The 18,002-nt window shown below is 39.5% G+C and overlaps 1 protein-coding gene across 1 annotated transcript in view; it reads right to left on the bottom strand.

Moving 5' to 3' along the window:
- LOC144791494 (cytochrome P450 2J2-like) overlaps positions 1-18,002 on the bottom strand; it is a 73,304-nt gene that overhangs the window by 53,239 nt on the left and 2,063 nt on the right. The window contains exons 2-3 of the mRNA XM_078666190.1: positions 11,187-11,347; positions 3,819-3,995 (exon numbers count right to left, since the gene is read on the bottom strand). Of these exons, the coding sequence (XP_078522316.1) occupies positions 3,819-3,995; positions 11,187-11,339 (330 nt within the window). The 5' untranslated portion in view covers positions 11,340-11,347. The remainder of the gene's footprint in view (positions 1-3,818; positions 3,996-11,186; positions 11,348-18,002) is intronic.

Genomic DNA, 18,002 nt, shown 5'->3' with positions numbered 1-18,002 from the left:
AGAGAGGTAGAGACTAGTAGAGAGAGAAGTAGAGGGAGGTAGAGAGGTAGAGAGTAGAGAGTGAGTAATAGGGAGTAGAGAGAGAGTAGTAGAGAGTAGTAGAGAGCAGTAGAGAGAGTAGCAGAGAGTGAGTAGTAGAGAGTAAGTAGTAGAGTGAGTAGTAGAGGGCAGTAGAGAGTGAGTAGTAGAGAGTAGTAAAGAGTGAGTAGTAGAGAGTAGTAGAGAGTGAGTAGTAGAGAGTGAGTAGTAGAGAGTAGTAGAGAGTGAGTAGTAGAGAGTGAGTAGCAGAGAGAGAGAATAGTAGAGAGTGAGTAGTAGAGTGAGTAGTAGAGAGTAGTAGAGAGAGAGTAGTAGAGAGAGAGTAGTAGAGAGTAGTAGAGAGTGAGTAGGAGAGAGTGAGAAGTAGAGAGTGAGTAGTAGAGAGTAGTAGAGAGTGAGCACTAAAGAGTGAGTAGTAGAGAGAGTAGTAGAGGGTGAGTAGTAGAGAGTAGAGAGTAGTAGAGAGTGAGTAGTAGAGAGTAGTAGATAGTGAGTAGTAGGGAGTGAGTAGTAGAGAGAGAGTAGTAGAGAGTAGTAGCGTAGTAGAGAATGAGTAGTAGAGAGTGAGTATTAGAGAGTAGTGGAGTAGTAGAGAGTGAGTAGCAGAGAGTAGTGGAGAATATTCCAAAGTTTGGCACAGCACCACTTGCACAACAAGTCCAATCAAATCATATCACTTACAGTCCTTATTGAAGCGCTGAATCTTGGTGTATATTCAAATGCTTTTATTTTCCTTAAATTTATGTACCACAGCCAGCCGACCCGTTTCGTTCTGTACAACAGAAATTCTTCAGGGCGTTCTTATTTCTTTCAAGTTATGTCGGTATCCTGTTGTCATATAACTAGATATTTCTTCCAAATTTCAGTCGTAAGTACATTCTTATTCAAAGTGACTAGGTATCAATTTTACCCACACAATTCGGGCAGACTTGAGTAATTTATAGCATCCTCAAAGTCAGTCTTTCAAAAATTCCAAAGTATAGGACATGATAATCCAAATCCAAATGTTTCTCAAGAAAAGTCATTTTCAATCGTTCGGAATATCGGCGTTTGGGCAGATATGACCCACGGACACGGTTTATGACTTTTCTTGAGAAACAAATGATGGTCACATTTACCTTAGACTACAGTGGGGTGACAATTGATGTCTTCTCCGGCTTGTCAACGGATATTATTAAAGACCACCCTTAAGAGGTGGTAGTGGGCTTCTTTTCCTTTGTCAAGGCTGCACCTATCTCCTTTTCCTTGTTGGGACTGATCTCCTTCTTGGAGTGGAGAGTTCTTTAATTCTGCTGATTTTGGCTCATATCAGTGGGCTTGCTGACACTCCTGGTTTACCAGATTTTGCCTCCTTTCTTATCCTAAATGTGACTAAACTCTATGCCTAAGCTGAGAACACTCTTCCTGAACTGTCACCCTGCCCTTACTGGTGGCTGGTACCCTCCTGCCAAGCACATTTTCCACGGAATCATAGATTCCCAATTTTTCCCTGTAAGGTTATCTCTCTGCTGAATGTGTGGTTTTATACTACATCCTGCAGCTGCCTATTGATACTCATGGTAAACTTACCTGAAACGCTGATTATTACCTTGAATTCTAAATCTCTTTAATACAATAATTAATCCCGCAGCGATAGGGGCCTTGCCACTGAACATGGCTTAACGCTGCCTTGTACATAAAGCTCCCTTTTACACTAGGGTTAGCGTGAAAGGGGCATGCAGTGGGTGTAGTGGTGGGCGTTCCCCCGCAACACCCCTTGTATTTGACGCTGCACCCTATGTACAAGGGTTGCATACATAGGAGGAAGCGCTAAAATTAAGAGCAGGAAACTCCTGGTCTTAAGTAGGCGAAACAAGGAGAAATGCATTATTTCTCCTTGTTTTTGCTTTTTCCATGTTTAATGCCTTGTGCAGCACACACGGGAAAAGCAAACTGCCATGGTTTGTTTATGTACAGCAAGGTGACCCTTCCTGATCATAAACCAACCTTTAAAAAAAATGCCGTTTAGTAACTTTCATGTGTGCTGCATGAAGCAGCACACATGAAAGTTACATAATGGCATTTTAGGATGGTTCATGTGCAGGGAGGGACAACTTCATACACATAACCAATCCTCCCCTGCACGCAGACACCCTTGCGCTCTGGTACAAGGGTGCCTCTGTTGCCGCTAAGTTGATTAACTAAGCACCATCACAGGGAGAAACACAAGCCTGCAACACATTCTTGTAAATATGGTGCAGCCTTGCGTTTCTGAAGTGGCGGAGCGAGACGTTAAGGCCAGGAGGCTAACGACACGCCCCGCCACTTTTTCGTAAATACCTCCCAAAGTTTGATCTGTCTTCTGAAAGGGCTTCTATCAATCCTAGAAATAAATGCTGGGAAATACAAATAGTGGAGCCAGGGCACAAAGACAGCAGTAAACCTAATCCAGCAAATGTTCACACATGTTTGAGGGTCGATTCACTACTTTCTGGGATTCACAAACATTCCAAGCAATCCACCTGGAGGGCTGCAAGAGGTGCAGAATTTCATGTAGCTTCCAGTGATGGTCAAGTGAAATTCCCATTGGGATCCTATTCCCTTTGTGTGAAGCTCTCCATAGCAGGAATGGGATTATGATTCAAAGCACACTTTTTCTGTGGGTAAAATATTGTCCCTGGGGATAAACACCCCCCAGGAAATTGATCTATGCCACCACAGTGTTGCAGAACAATCAGACCTTTCCAAGAATCAAAAGGGAGATGTAGGTATTTATGAATGCCTACATACAGAGTTGTTTGTAGGTGTTTACAATCTGTCAATGCTAACCGCACCTAGGAAAACGTTGGAAGGCCCGTAATCTCAGCCCTTATGTGGGACTTACAGGTATGGAGAATCCAACCCTCATGGTGAATATCTCTGATCATGTAAATGAGCTTATCCTTGCCAGGAATCTCTTTGTGAATTTTTGGCAAGGTTAAGTTGGGTGAGACCATAGCAAAAATATTGGGGCTGGGGTAGATGAAATTAAGCTTCTTTTAAAAGAGAGGAAATAATGAATGGGTGCTTGGAAGAGGGCAGGAGGGAAGAAACAGAAAGGGACGAAAAAGAGTAATTTAATCAAGGTTTACATTAGTGCAGATAAAAGTGGTCAATAAATCCTGCTTATCTATTAATTCAATCCCATAATCTGTTCTTAGTATGGGCCTAGCAGAATTCGGAGCAGGTTATGATCTTGCAGAATGCTGAGATGTAACTGAACCGCTTTCATTTTATTCCGGGCAAGTGGCCTGGTTGGTTAGTCAGGATAAATACCTACAGTAACAGCACATGAAACAAAGGCCCTTGTATGAAGTCAGGCGGAAGGGAGTAAGGTATTTACTATATTTGGTAGTACTGTTACCCTGGGGTTAGATATTTACCACATGTGATCAATATCTACTATTCCATATTTTCAACTGAGACATAACACATAAAATCAGTATTTTATACGCCAAATTCTTCATGTATTGCTTTTTCTACAGGCTTTTTTCCCTCAATACATTTCAGCAGGTTTGACCCGCTGGAATCTATTGAAGAAAACGTTGAGTGTCTAACAATTATCACACAACTCATAATTCCAATCCCTGTGCAAACAAGTGTTTGCAACTTTAGCCCAGAGCTTGTAATGAGGTTCTTAGTGTTTAAAATGGCTCCATTCATTTGATTCTTTTCTCCAATAATACAGTATTATCTAGAAGTGGTAAAGCTTTCCCAATAATCAAAAGCAACCTGCCTGCATGAAAGCAGTAGATTCTTACCGTGGACATATGAATCAGGTAATAATCAATAAAATCTTGAGGCTCCTCATGCGCTAAATTCTCTTTGTGAATTTGTATCTCCTTGTTCACAAAATTGTTCAGGAAGGTATAATAATTAAGAAAATCCTGATGAGGTCCTGGTAGATGATGCATCATCCAAGGGAAAGCATTGTAGAGCTAGAGGGGGAAACATTGGCAAAGGTTGTCAAATATTGCAGACTATCAAACATCAATTCTTTTGGGTTACAGATATATTTGAAGGAGCAATACATTCAATGTACTGAATTCACACAGTTAACTAAATGTTACACATAAATGAGTTTCTCACGAAAGCAGCCGCATTTAGGTGTGGCAAGAATTTTTGATTTGTGTTTAAAATGGTAGAAATATATTTTTTCCTTTTGGAAATATTGATGTGTAAATCTCAGCTTTGCCTGCATTCCCTGAAATCCTGACTTCATTGGAGTTATAATGCCCATTTCTTTCACCATGTATGTCTTTCTATTATCAATATAGTCAGCCCAATAAAGGTATCAGAAAGCTGAGGGGATTGGGAACCTCACTATAGTGCTGACTGTTCCAATTCAAAGTGATGAGGAGCAGTTTTGTCACAGACAGAGGGGATGGGGGATGGTGTTTGACCAGTACTCCACCTCAGAAGTGCCAATGGAACAATGGCTGAAAGAAAGTACCTGGGCAGATGAGTTGTGCACTTACTGAAAGTGTGGCTTTCAACAGAAATTAGGATACTCTAAGAAGGTTGTAAGCATTTTCTTTGAGCAGAGAATCTCAAACTGCTTAATGGATTGATGAGTAAAGTTCAGCAAACTCATGAAGGAAGCACAGGAGGGGTTGATGGTGGCACCTTTTGCAAGATCGCCTTTCCAGAATTGATCATTTCATCATTGGGTGTGGTCCTGAAGAACGCTGGTAAGTGATGTTTTTTTTATCATTTTTAGTGATATAGTGGTAAAAAAGATTGTTTTGTGATTATGTTAATGAGTTTTAGGTATATTAATTTTAGTTGTTAGCATTGTTGGATTAATTGGTAATCATTTTTATAAGTGTAGCTTGCAATGTTAAGTGTTTTTTGTTAATGCTATTAGTGATTTATACTGTCATAGCAGGTTGTAGGGTTTGAAAGGGGGCAGGGTGCGAAATATGTTTTACATCGATTAATAAGCAATCACAATTTTAGTGGTATATTTTATATTTAAAATTCAAGTCTTAATTGTCAATTTAGTAATATTATTAGTTGTAGTAAGTTATATTTTAGTAGCGGGTTAACAGGTTTGTAGGGGTATATCATAGGAAGTAAATCAAGTTATACAAATTAAAAATGTATAGGTAATTTTATTTAACTGTTAATTAAAATGAGACATTATCAACACGTAGTTATTTAATTGATTGTTTATTTTTTAAATAGCTTAATGCTGATTTATTTAAGGTATAGGTTAGTTGTGGGTTGTTAATTTCGTATGGGAATGTGTTGAGTAGAGGAAATAAATGTAATGTTTTTGTTTAAATCTATTGTTTGTAAGAATTCATTTCTATTTGAAAAATAATAATGAATATTAAATATTTTCACAATTATTGTATTATTGTTTTATCATTTTATTTATTTTATAATGAGTTTTTACATGTTTATAAAATATTCATTTTTTAATACACTTACTTTTTTTTAGGTGAGTAGGTTGCTAAGAACATAGGGCCTAATTATGATATTCATAGATTTTGTCTTGAACGCCGAACCTTAGGTCGGTGGTTCCGACCGCAGCATTAAGTTGTGACCGCAAACATGCATTTTACAATGAAAGCTTGTGCTGCGGGTTGAAAAGGCCTGCAGCAAAAGCTTCCTTTGTAAAATAGATGTTTAGAAACATCCCTGCACAGTCGGGCAGGCATGTCACAGTGCCTGCCACACTGTGCAGGGATGTTTAGGGGGGTACCATAGGGCCCCCCAGGTCCCACAGCAGAGGGCCAGGGAGAAGGAGGCACTGCTGGGGCCACCAAAGACACTTTCCAACAGCCTTTACTAGTCGGAAAGGCCAACATGAAAAGACTGTTGGAAAGTGCCATCATAATCCCAACAGCGGAGCCGGGCGTGGCTCCGCTGTCATTAGGGGATTATGGTGCATTCCGAAGCACCCACAGGCTCCATGAGCCAGTCGGAACCACTGCAGACGGTCCTTCTGCCTACTGCATCGTAATGCTGCAGGCGGACCGCAGGGGCAGATGTCGGTCCCACTGACATCATAATCAGCCCCCTAATGTTTTATATTAATTTATATATTTGTGCAATTTATTAATTGAAATTTAGTTATGTACAATGTATTTATGTGTATTATTTTTCTTAAAGTTATAATTTATTTAATGGTTAGTGTTTGTGAAGATATTTGTTATTCAAAATTATTTTTTATTCATCAAGTTAAATTAAATAGTAATGACCTATAGAGTGTTTTGTAGTTAGTAAAGATTATATTACTATATGTAATTTTCTATTTTTTTTTAACTGTTAACCTTTTCAATCAATAAATATTTTTGGTATACTCCAATTGAAAAATGTTTCATTGTAAGTGTTGAACCTTTTTAGATAATTTAATATGATTTATATTAATGTATGTAATACTTTTTATGTCAAATACTTTCGTTGCTGTGTTTACACTGAAGTGGGAATAGTTGATTCAATACCCCCGAAGTCTACCACTTTCCCTACTATTGCTTAGACTAAAGTGGGAATAGTAAATCGAACCCCGCCAAAGTCCAATACTTTCCCTACTGTTGCACTTATTGAACTAGGAATAGTAAATGTAATACCTTCGAATTCCAAACCTTTCCTACTGTTTCACTGACTGGAGTAGGAATAGTAGATTCAAACCCTTCAAAATCCAACACTTTCCCTACTGTTGCACTAACTGGAGTAGGAATAGTAAATGTAACCGCTTCGAACTCTAAAGCATTCCCTATTGTTGCTCAGCCTGGAGTGGGAATACTAAATGTATGCCCTCCAGAGTCCAATACATTCCTTACTGTTGCACTGACTGGAGTAGGAATAGTAAATTCAACCCCTCCAAAGTCCAACACTTTCCCTAGTGTTGCACTAAGCGTTTTTTGACTTGCCTAAATCTTTGACGCCATTTGATGAATCTTCCCGAAAGTTTTGGAAAAAAGTGCCCTAGTAAATCTTGAAAAAAAGGGGGGGGTCAAAATTTTTAATTCCCTACCAAAATTGGTGCAATTCCATTCAGGGGTTCGGGCTATAGTTGTGTTAAATAAATGTGGGGGCCCCAATAGCACTGGGGCCACCACCTCCCATGGCCCTTAAACTCATCTATGCGGGCAGGCCTCCCTGGGGCTAAAAATAAAATGAATGCATGGGGGCCTATACGGCCTACCCTGGAGCCCCGGGGCCATCACCTACCTTGGGCAAAAGATGAAATTAATACCGGGGGCCCGTATGGACTTTCCTGCAGGCCTGGGGACCAACACCTCTCAAGATTCTCAAAATATTGGAAAGTAATCAATTGTTATAAATTAGTTATAAATATTTAAAAATTGTTATTAAGAAAAATAAATTGTTAAAATGTAAAATTGTAAATCTTTGTAACATAAATCTTATAATTAAGATGCTAGATTTTTTTGTAATACAAATTATATATTATTTAATTATATTTTTAAATCTATCTAATTTTTATTTTAGGATTTGGATACTAGGAGCAAAGGGGATTAGGGTGGGAATTTATCAAAGCTCAGTTCTGAATGCTAATACTAATTTGTTGATGTTTGATTGAATATTATACAATATTTATTTTAAATATTTTCTATATTATAGTATAAAAATTATTTAACAAAAATTAAATAGATTGTTATATTTCGAATAGAAGATAAGGGTACTATTTTCAGTGGTTACAAACAGCTGCAGCCTGTGCAGGTAAGAGCGATGGAGCCGGGTGGGGGGCTGGTTTCGACAGACGATGACGAGGCAAAATTGACTAAATAATACATTTTCCTTTGTCATCATCCGCTGAAATCCCCCCCTCACCCGGCCCCATCGCCCCACAGCTGTTACCTGCATGGGCCGCGGCTGGTGGCAAATAACATTCATAAATCATTTTTTTTAACAACAAATCAATGAAAACAAATAACATAAAAAAAGTAAAACTTATCTTGAAAAATTTAAATATGAGCATTGCAATAATAGTATCGACATTTAAATCAAATCACATTGATTTTATTGAATGCTAATAAAAGTATCAATAATAATAACCTTACACATTAAAAATGTAACATATTTTATTATGTTTTCGTTTTGAAAAATATTTAGAAACAGACTAATGTTAATAATATATTTATCACTTTAATACAATTCTGTACCATTTATTTAAAATTTTCAAATGTAACATTATATTTTGTTTAAACATTCTTCTAGGCTCTCCCATATCCTTTCATCATAGTAATTGGCTTTTTTACTTTTATATCTGCAATTTTGTTTGACGTTCTTTGTTGCATCTTTCTGTTCTAGTCTACAGATCTTCACAGTCAAGGTTGGATGGATGAGGAAGCTGTGGTCAGGTGAGATCAAATATTTTTTGTTAATTTTTCATTTAGGTTAGTTATTTAATTGAAGGAGAGAGTTAGGGTGTTATTAATGTGTTAGAGAGTGTACGAATGTTTATATGTTGTTAACTAATTACTTTTAACTCTCCTTGTAATTTGCTAGCGATTGTGTTGAATGGGATTTGTATTGAGGCACCCCTCCCAAAATCTGACCCACCTTCCCAAAATCAAATCTACCCCTCCCAAATTCAAGCCCACCCCTCTCAAGTGACAACATTGAGGTGCCCGGACTGCCCACAAGATGCCCCTTTTTGGGAAGGTTCCCCTGCCAGTGTTTTTGGAGGCAAGTGTACTGCCGTACAGCAGTCCACATTTGGTTTTGTACTTTTGCTTTTTATTTTGGACTCATAGAGAGACGAATAACTATTCTGAGAATAAATCATGATTTTGATTTTCACCAACTTTTTCCAGTCATTCTTTTTGCTGTGCATTCCCAATGTTTCATTTCAAGCTTTATAGTACATGTGTTTGTTTAGCATGATGGCTGGAACTTCTGCTTACATTTACATTGTCTACTATGTTAAGTGCATACACTGGTTAGCATGGTATGTGATTGTCATTTGAAATTAGGTGCAGCAATTCTATGTAGTAGTGAACACTTACTCCAAACATTAGTTGTTGACAATTGGTTTAAGGATAGTTTACTATGTTGTGGATGCCATGTCTGCTTTTATTGGCTGAATTGGCTCTCTTTTGCCTGGCTATTTAATGGAGACCCTCATAGCATTGTCCCCCCCAAAACTAGCAGGGTCACACCTGTGGGTGGAGTTGGGGGGAGGGATGGCTACTAGCACATATACAGGCCTGTCTAAATGTTTTTCTAAAAAATGGAGATGCCCCTGTCTTGTGCTGCTACAGTCAATGACTGCCGAAATGTCTATATTATTCTGCTTAAATCAAAAATAGGCCATGGAACCACAAGTTAACGCCCTATGCCTGAAATACAGCACGGCTCATTGGTTAAGTGCCTACGGACAAATACCTTGTGGTTTAAGGGTGAGATTATCACTGTTAACATTTAAGTGGTATTGCATACTATACGTCATAATAACCCTATGCGTTATCCATGTAACACCTATGTACAGCCCTTTAGGTGAGCTGATATGTACCACAAGGTTTCTGCCCAAACCCAGCAGACGCACTAGAGTTATGCTATATATGTATTTGCGTAAATGTCCTCTATGTCAAATGCTAATAAACAAAATGGGTAAAAAAAAAGAAAAAAAGGATAGTTTACTACAGGGTGATTGATTCAGCTTGTTTATTTATAGGTATGTACATATATGCATTGCAACTTCTTATATACTGTGACAACTTTAGTAAACAATACAGGATGTGCTGTACACAAGGGGAGTAGTTACATGTATGATGTTGTAGAGTGTGGCTAATAAATGGGATAGCCAATGTGTGGCTGACGGTTTCCCCTTGTGTACACAAGTTTCTACATGATCTTACATTGCACTTAGCACAATGATGTATGATCCATATTTTCATTGTGAACATGTTCTTAATTATTTTAAAAACACCTATATGGTGACTTTTACTTTTCAGATTTACTATCCCTTTTTATGCATTGTTTGTTGTCAGCTAGCACTAAAGTTGTAGACCCAATGTGGTTGTGCAGGTGTGTTTCTTGTAATTTCGTTAACACCAACAACCTGTTCTGATTTATCTTTACCAATCCATGTTGGTTAAGTAAACAAAAAATAACACAAAACCTGCAAAAGTGTTTTTACAGTTTTTTTTAAAGCAGGCTGGTAAGAATGTTAGGTGGATGCACAAGGGGCGAAGTATCAGGGGCAGAGGGGTCAATGGCAACACCAAGGAATGGGGGGACACAGAAGCAACATGGGGGATGGCGGGACACAGAAGCAACATGGAGAGGGCGACGATATACAGAGGAAATAAGGGAAGGGCGGGAGGTGTAGAAGCCAATGGGGAGGGCAAGGGGATACAGAAGCAACATGGGGAGGGTGGGGTGGCGGATGCAACATGGAGAAGCACTCAGCGGCAAGCAGCACAAGTAGGAGGAAAGAAGTACACAGGGAGACAGCTCAAAAACACATGCTCTGTCACAGAATGCTACCACAAAAAAAGTAGTTCCCTGACATTGAGGATAGACACTCGACATACACACTTGGTGAAGAGGAAATGCTCAATGGAATAGGAAAACAAACAATTGATGAGCTGGGACAAGAATAAGAACCAGGTAAATGAAAGTGACAATGAAAGCTAACCAGGGATAAGCAATAATAATAATAATAACAAAATTTATAAAGCGCCTGGTTACACTAGGAAACAGTGTGTCCCCGCGCTATAGGCAGGCTCTACGCCTTTTATGTTCATGGTAAGCAACAATATGCCCGACAACAGGCGGCATGTGCATTGTCTCGTAATCTCGACCTACAAAGGGGTGTTCCAGCTCTAATTCAGTTGCTCGTTGAGGGTAGGGAGACATGGACACAGCCTAGCTTTCCATTGTCCCAGCCTGTGGTGGACATGATAATTCTCGCCTCGGTGCCTAGTCTAATCATAGGTCCCACTCTGTGACTCTGGGTAATAGCTTGCTTAATCTTCACAACGGCCCCAGCAGCGCTTGGATGCCTGACTTCACCTTGGGGTTGCCCAGGAGTGGACATTTCACAGGAAAGTCAGGATGGGTTCCACAGCGGTATGAATACAGCGCTACGAGACCTCTGGGTAGAAGTGCGCTATATAAATACAAACACATTTACATTTACATTTACTCACCCGGGCCCGCATTGAAAACAGAAACCCCACAAGGAAAGTGTTGATTTTCGTCAGCTGAAGGAATTCTTTATCATCACTAGAATAGCGATGCCCAAAAATGACAAGAGCAATGACATTGGTGACAGAATTGGTGATGGCAATACAGGGGTCCATGGCCTTTCCTAAGAGGAAAAAGAGGAACAGTTACTAGAATATAACATACATTTGATCACAAAGTGAACTGGCTAGTTAAAACATTATTTCAGAAAATTGAATAAAATTCAAATGATGAGATTGTTATTTCTAGAGATTGTATCTTTACACAACACACTTATCATTCTATTAATGCTAACTCGGAGAAGATTTGATCTTTAGCTTACACTTACTTGTTCTGTTTTTGTAATAGTAATGAATGTGCTAGAGTAGTTGCAATGTGATAAGTGCCTGCTGGCATGTTATGTGCGGAACTGAAGGTCATGGTGCCTAACAAGGGTGAAGGGCAAGTATCTAATGATAACATTCTGTACCACACTTGTTACAATTATTAGAACATACTCTCTGGAAGCAGTGTATGTATAGAAAACAGCTTCCTGGGCCCCAAGAAGAACATAAGCTTGACAGCTGGGTTTACATGTAAGGCCTGAATTAGAATTTGATGCTCAGCTACTCCGACACACACGCAATGGATAGCCTATCTGCCATACTACGAGTAACATATTTGTAAAGTGCACATTCACCCAGAAGGGTATAATGGCGCTGAATAATAGATGTTTATTATTACCCCACGGTACACATTTTATCAACCTCAGAAAAATGAAAGGCTGAGTGGATCTTCCAGGATTTGGGATGTATGACATTACAACGCATGCTTTTACCACGCATGCCTTTACAACGCGTTTTTTACAACGCAAACCTTTACAACGCATAGCGCTTTGGGGTGCTGGATAGTGAATAGTTTAAGTTACTATTCCAACTCCAGTCCCCGTGGACACTAGGGAAGGTGTTGGATAGTAAATTAAACGTATTCCCTATCCTAGAGCGCCCCCCAGCGCAATGCGTTGTAATGGTTTGCGTTGTAAAAGTTGCGCCGTAAAGGCACTGCGTGGTAAAAGTTGTGTTGTAAAGGATGTTTCCCAGGATTTGAGCCTTTGACCATGAGGTCAAACACAGGCCCCTACAGGGGATGCTTTAATCCACTAAGCCACCTGACCTGTCACAAGTGCATTATGGTCAATGGCACTTGTAATACAGTGGAACATCTGACATGTTTGTGACAAAGTACCATGTACACCCAACTCTAAATAAGGCTCTTTGTGTGATGTTACATCATAATGAGTCCCCTAAGCTGAACTAGGTGGCAAGGGCTGTGTGGGTCACTATTGTATTGGCTAACTTAACATTAGTACATCCTTCAACAGAGTTTTAGGTATTTGCTGCCAGTTAATGCCCTCTTTAAGAGGAATCTATGTGGCCAACCCTCTGAATATCCCATGCAATGTTTAATAGACAACATTCTCAAATTCTAAACTGAAAGAAAACATTGAGATAATAAGATGCAATGTGAAGACTGGCGCCAAAGTAGTATTTTGTCAAAAGAGGTGTCAATTTACCACAAAAATCCACCTCTTCAGTAAAGTAAGTCATCATCATCAATCGTACTGAGATGTCAAATCTACACAAATGCCCAACCTCATGTAATGATTGTATCGTGTACGTCAGTTTCATCATTTCCTAATTTTCACAAAAAGGAGTCCCTTTTTGATTACTTTTTTAGTAAACTGTACAGTTTATTCATAACCTATTGTTGTACGCTTCAGAACATAGTTATATTTTTCTCAAATTGCTACCTGTAGTAGTTGCGTTGTCCATGTATTTCTCAATTGCTGATAAAATAAAATAACCCATCCCACTATTTAATAAAATTGAGGAGAAGAGACATCTTGGCATTTACTTAACAGACAAAATCTTCTCAATATGAGAGAATAAAATACAAAGTAGTTCAAAGGTACAGCAATGGTTTTTGTCAGCCACACTCCACTAATAGAAATAATGTTGGTCTTTCTTGCTGTGCAAATTCTATCTTTGATCTAGCCACAGCCCAAGCTCTAGTTATGTGTTATACTAGAGCAAATAATTAAAGCTTGAGTGAAGCTATCACTATCTAGCATCTAAAGCATAAGCCATTAATATAAGGGGATCATCTGCAAACCAGTATATAGTGCAGTCTGTTAGCAATCAAATATAGATCCAGATAAGATACTGTGTGCATTTTAAAAAGACATGCGTCATGGCAAAACAACTCCAAAACAAATTGAGGCTCTGGGCAGAGGAAAAATCATTAATACCAAAAACACAAAACGGATTTCTTTAGGGTTTTCAGCAAATGCTAATATCATTTCATTGGCTCTATTAGGAGAAAAAATCATGCTTACAGAAAGCAACACTATATGCCTGTTTAATGGATTACTCTGCATCGTTCCATAAGGTAAATTGACAAAGGCTATGGAGTAAGCTAATAACATGGGGAATTGATACAAATCTTCTGAATGTTATTATCGGAGTACATTCAGAAACATGGCTACTGGTAAAATTAACCCTTGACAATATGTTATCACCAAAATTAAGTATTGAAAATGGCCTTGGGTAAGGTTTGCAATTTTTGCATTTTTATGGTAATCAATTGATTAATACAATGAAGTATTTTACTACTGCATGTGCATCATGCCTTCCTCATATTGGAGGATTTTCTTCATTTGCCCATGGGGATATTGATTTATCATCTGCTGGTTGATCTACTTCCATAGAGACAAGACAAAAGACAAATTCAATAAGACAAGGCAACACCATTGTACATGGTCTCCTCAGCTAATTTAGTTACCCACTGATGCCAGTGTCCTCAGAACATGGAAGAAAATTATCATGTCTACTGATTTCACAAATCAGCACAAGACAAACATATTATCCATCTCTAAGGAATAAAAAGAAAGATAGAGGGGAATTGAAACTAGATGGGTAATTTGTGATAGACCTGAAAGTAGACCACAGGGGTCTATAAGTATATATATTTTTTAAATGTTTAGTGGTGAAAAAGAAAAGTTTAAATCTTCCATATGATCTGGAGACACTATCTTTTGGAGGATTTGAACAGGACTGTAATCACACACTATCTGTTCAGTGACCTGAGCATCCCTGTAATGGCACTTTATCTAATGTGACTGCAACATAATTATCATCACACACTAGCTCTGTGGGGACCTGAGTATTGCTAAAATCACACACTATCTATGTAGGGACTTGAGTATTGCTATAATTGAACACTACCTCTGTGGGGACTTTGGTATTGCTATATTCACACACTATCTCTGCAGGGACGTGAACATAAATATAATCACACATTATGTCTATGGGACTTGAGAGTGACTATTATTTAAACACTATATGCATGGGGTCCTAGGCATCTATATAATCATGCACAATCTCAACAGGGCTTGAAAATCACTATCACTACATACACTCTCCTTCAACTCTAGACCTTTACTATAACTACATGCCATATCTTTGGGGATTATCATTACACAGCTGTATGAAGATGATGCCTAGTGGTGAAGTTGATGATAAAGAACTAGGTAGACTCTGTCATATGTCCTGTGTAGGTCTCATGTTGTTTTCCCTATGTTAGCCTGAGCACGTTGCAGGCTTCACTCTGCTTTGTGCACATTACTATACATGCATATTTTGCTTTCTACCAGGCTGTACTTTATCACAGAACCTGCTGTCTTTTTTGCATTCTGTCCTTTCCTGAGATTTAGTTTAAACATCGTAGACAAGGCCAAAAGACAATGCCCCTTGTTATTCTGTTCTGGTCAGGCCCTAGCAACTAGGCAAAACACACAAATGCAGCTGTTGTTTGGAGAACACCTACTCTTGACTATAGGTATGCACAGACATGTAAAACACACACTTGGAGAGAGATTTCCAGAGAGGAGATCGTGACTATACCTGAAATATAAAATGTTCATCTGTGCATTCATAGGTACGAGGTCTGCTTCAAACACCCATATATCCTCTAATGTATAATAACTTTGCTTCTATAGAAGGAGAGTAGGGTTAACCTACCCTGTCTAATATCATGACAGCTCCTTTTATGATTTATGATTTACGTACTATGCTGACCTCATTTGTGTTAGGCCTTTTCTTACTTATTGTGGCATGTATACTGCTTACTAGAGCACAATAGTTAAAATACATATTTTAAACTTTTCTTGTGTCTCTGTCAGATCTTATTGTGGGCAGGTACAAGTGTGAGAGCGAAAGGGTGTGTCCTGTCACCTTGATTCCTGAGTGTGTCGGGAGTGTTGTATTCTGGATTGTCTAATCACTTGTGTCTCTGTGAATGAGTAGGAGGGCAAGTGAGACACTATAGCTAGTTGGGCCTGTGCTCATGGGTACTAAGGTGGTAGGATGACTCAGTACATGCCAACTAAGGTTCTGTGGTCCCAAGCATAGTTCTGTGACTCAGCAGAAACCCTGCAACAACCCTTTGTGAATACCAAAAAGCAGTGAAGTTAGACTTTTGGCTTAAACTTTCACTTTTGGTCTAACTTTACTTTTTTGCATCAAGCCCACATTCTTACGTAAGTGTAAAACTTCTTGGATGAACATAGTTTAAGTCAATTATTACTTTATTTAAAGTTAGATTATTAAATCTATGGGATTATTCCAGTTTAGCTCCTGTGCGGGCTTGAATAACACTATTCCCACATAACGTCATCTCATGTGTAGTTATAAAGTGCACATTCACACCTAGAGGTTTCATGGTGCTGAAAAATAGATGTTTATTGTATTGTAACTCAATATTGCATCAACTTGGAAGGATGCAAGACTAAATAGAAACACCAGGATTCAAACATGTGTGTAGGATGTCAAACACAGATCCCTCAAGAGGATACACTTAAGTCCATTAAGCCTCCAACTAATGCTATAAGTTTGGGTTCTTTAACATATCTATCATTATACAAATTGCTGTGGAGATTTGAACTTGACTACAATAGCACACTATCACTGTGGGGACTTGATATCACTATATTTGCTCACTATCTCAGTGGAGACTTGAACATGATTATAAACACATACTATCTCTATGACTATCTGGGTAACACTAATCATACACCATCAAGGTAAGCTAGATACACACTAAAAGATAATCTGTGCTCACCCTCTAGTACCTTGACACGGAGCAGTCAAGCTTATCTAGAGAGGGAATGTTTAAAGTATTTGTGCAATAGAAACACACAATAACAAAATGAAAACATAACAAAAATACACCACACTGGTTTAGATAATTAGAGAATAATGTGTTGAGTAAAACAAGACCAAAATGACAAACATCCAATACGATGAACCAAAGTTATGAATTTTTAAAGAATAAACCAAAAGATAGTGCTTAGAGTCAAATGGTGCTTAGGACTCAAGCAGGTCCCACCAAAAAGGTACCTTGGATGGAGCAAGTATCAACGTCGAAGACGTCATGCGGGGGAAGAGGAGATTATTTGTCATCGTCGAACCCGTAAATATAGGCAATGCCTCTGCTGCTCCATGCAGTCAAAAAAGGCTTTGGCATTAAACCCCTTTACGATGTAGGTGCTGTGCTGTCATCGAGTTGAGCTGTTCATTGTCGTTGGGCTGTACAGTCTGTCTAAGTGTTGTCATTTATCGATCGTCTCCTGAAGTTCAGGTGCTGTTGCAGAGTTGCAGGAAGTCTTTCATGACCCTGAGACTTCAGAACAGGGGGCAAGCTAACAAGCCCTTGGAGCCACTGTGAGTTCAAGTGAAATGAGTCCAGTCTTTGTCCTCCGCAGAGGATAGAGCAACAGGCAGCAGGGCAGCACAGCAAAGCAGAACAGCAGTTCCTCCAATCAGCTGAGTGGCAATACTTATAGCGCAGCAGTCTTTACTCCTGACAGAGTTCTTCCCAGGTCCAGTAGCGTACTGCCTTGGTAGGGTCAGCGCTCCAGTACTTATACCCAGTTCTGCTAATGAAGATGGGGGTGACTTCAAAACGGGCCCTTGAAGTGCACAGGTCCCCCTCTCATCCCAGCATTGGCTCAAGACTATCAATAGGGGGTAATCAGCCTTTTGTGTAGGAAACAGGACACTGCCTATTCAATTGTAAGTATCAGCTCCCCCCCTCTCTTCCTGCCCCGGAAGAGCTATCAGAATTAGGCCTGGGCGGAAAACTACGCTACGCTCACGGAGTGTGCATAGTTTGCGCAACTACGCAAATTGCATGCAGCACTGTGCAAAAACGCGTAGCGGGCATTTTTTGCTCGCTCGCAGTCCTCAACGTCAAGTTGGGAACTGCGAGAGAGCAAAACACCATCCCGGCGAGTCTTTTTTCTCGTTCGCCATCAGCAACATCAAGTTGCCGACCACGAGCGTGGAAAATAAACCTCCCGGCGAGATTCTCAACACGGGGAAGTCAGGTTTCTCATTGCGTGTGGTCACGTATGCTCGCAACTGCTTGCGATGAGAAACTACCAGTCCGGGTTGAGAAAGCTGCAGCTCGACTACAAAGCTACTCGAGTAGCAAAAAACGACCGCTTGCACTGTGCAATGTGCCTCTTGCAATGATTGCACAGTGTGGACAAGCATCCGGCACTGTGCAATCAGTCCGAACTGCATTTTCCACCCCGCACTCTGCACTTTGCGTAGCTACGCGTAGTGCAAAGTGCACTTCGAGTAGCTATGCGTAGCGCTACTACGCAAACTACGCCCAGGGTAAATCAGAATGTAAACAAATGGAGATGAATTCTCTTTCACACTCACCCATCCTGTGTT

The sequence above is a fragment of the Lissotriton helveticus genome, chromosome 11 (genome assembly GCF_964261635.1).
Source record: "Lissotriton helveticus chromosome 11, aLisHel1.1, whole genome shotgun sequence".
NCBI classification, from domain to species: domain Eukaryota; kingdom Metazoa; phylum Chordata; class Amphibia; order Caudata; family Salamandridae; genus Lissotriton; species Lissotriton helveticus.
Note: the sequence above shows the minus strand (reverse complement) of the source record. Positions and strands in the feature narration are given on the sequence as shown.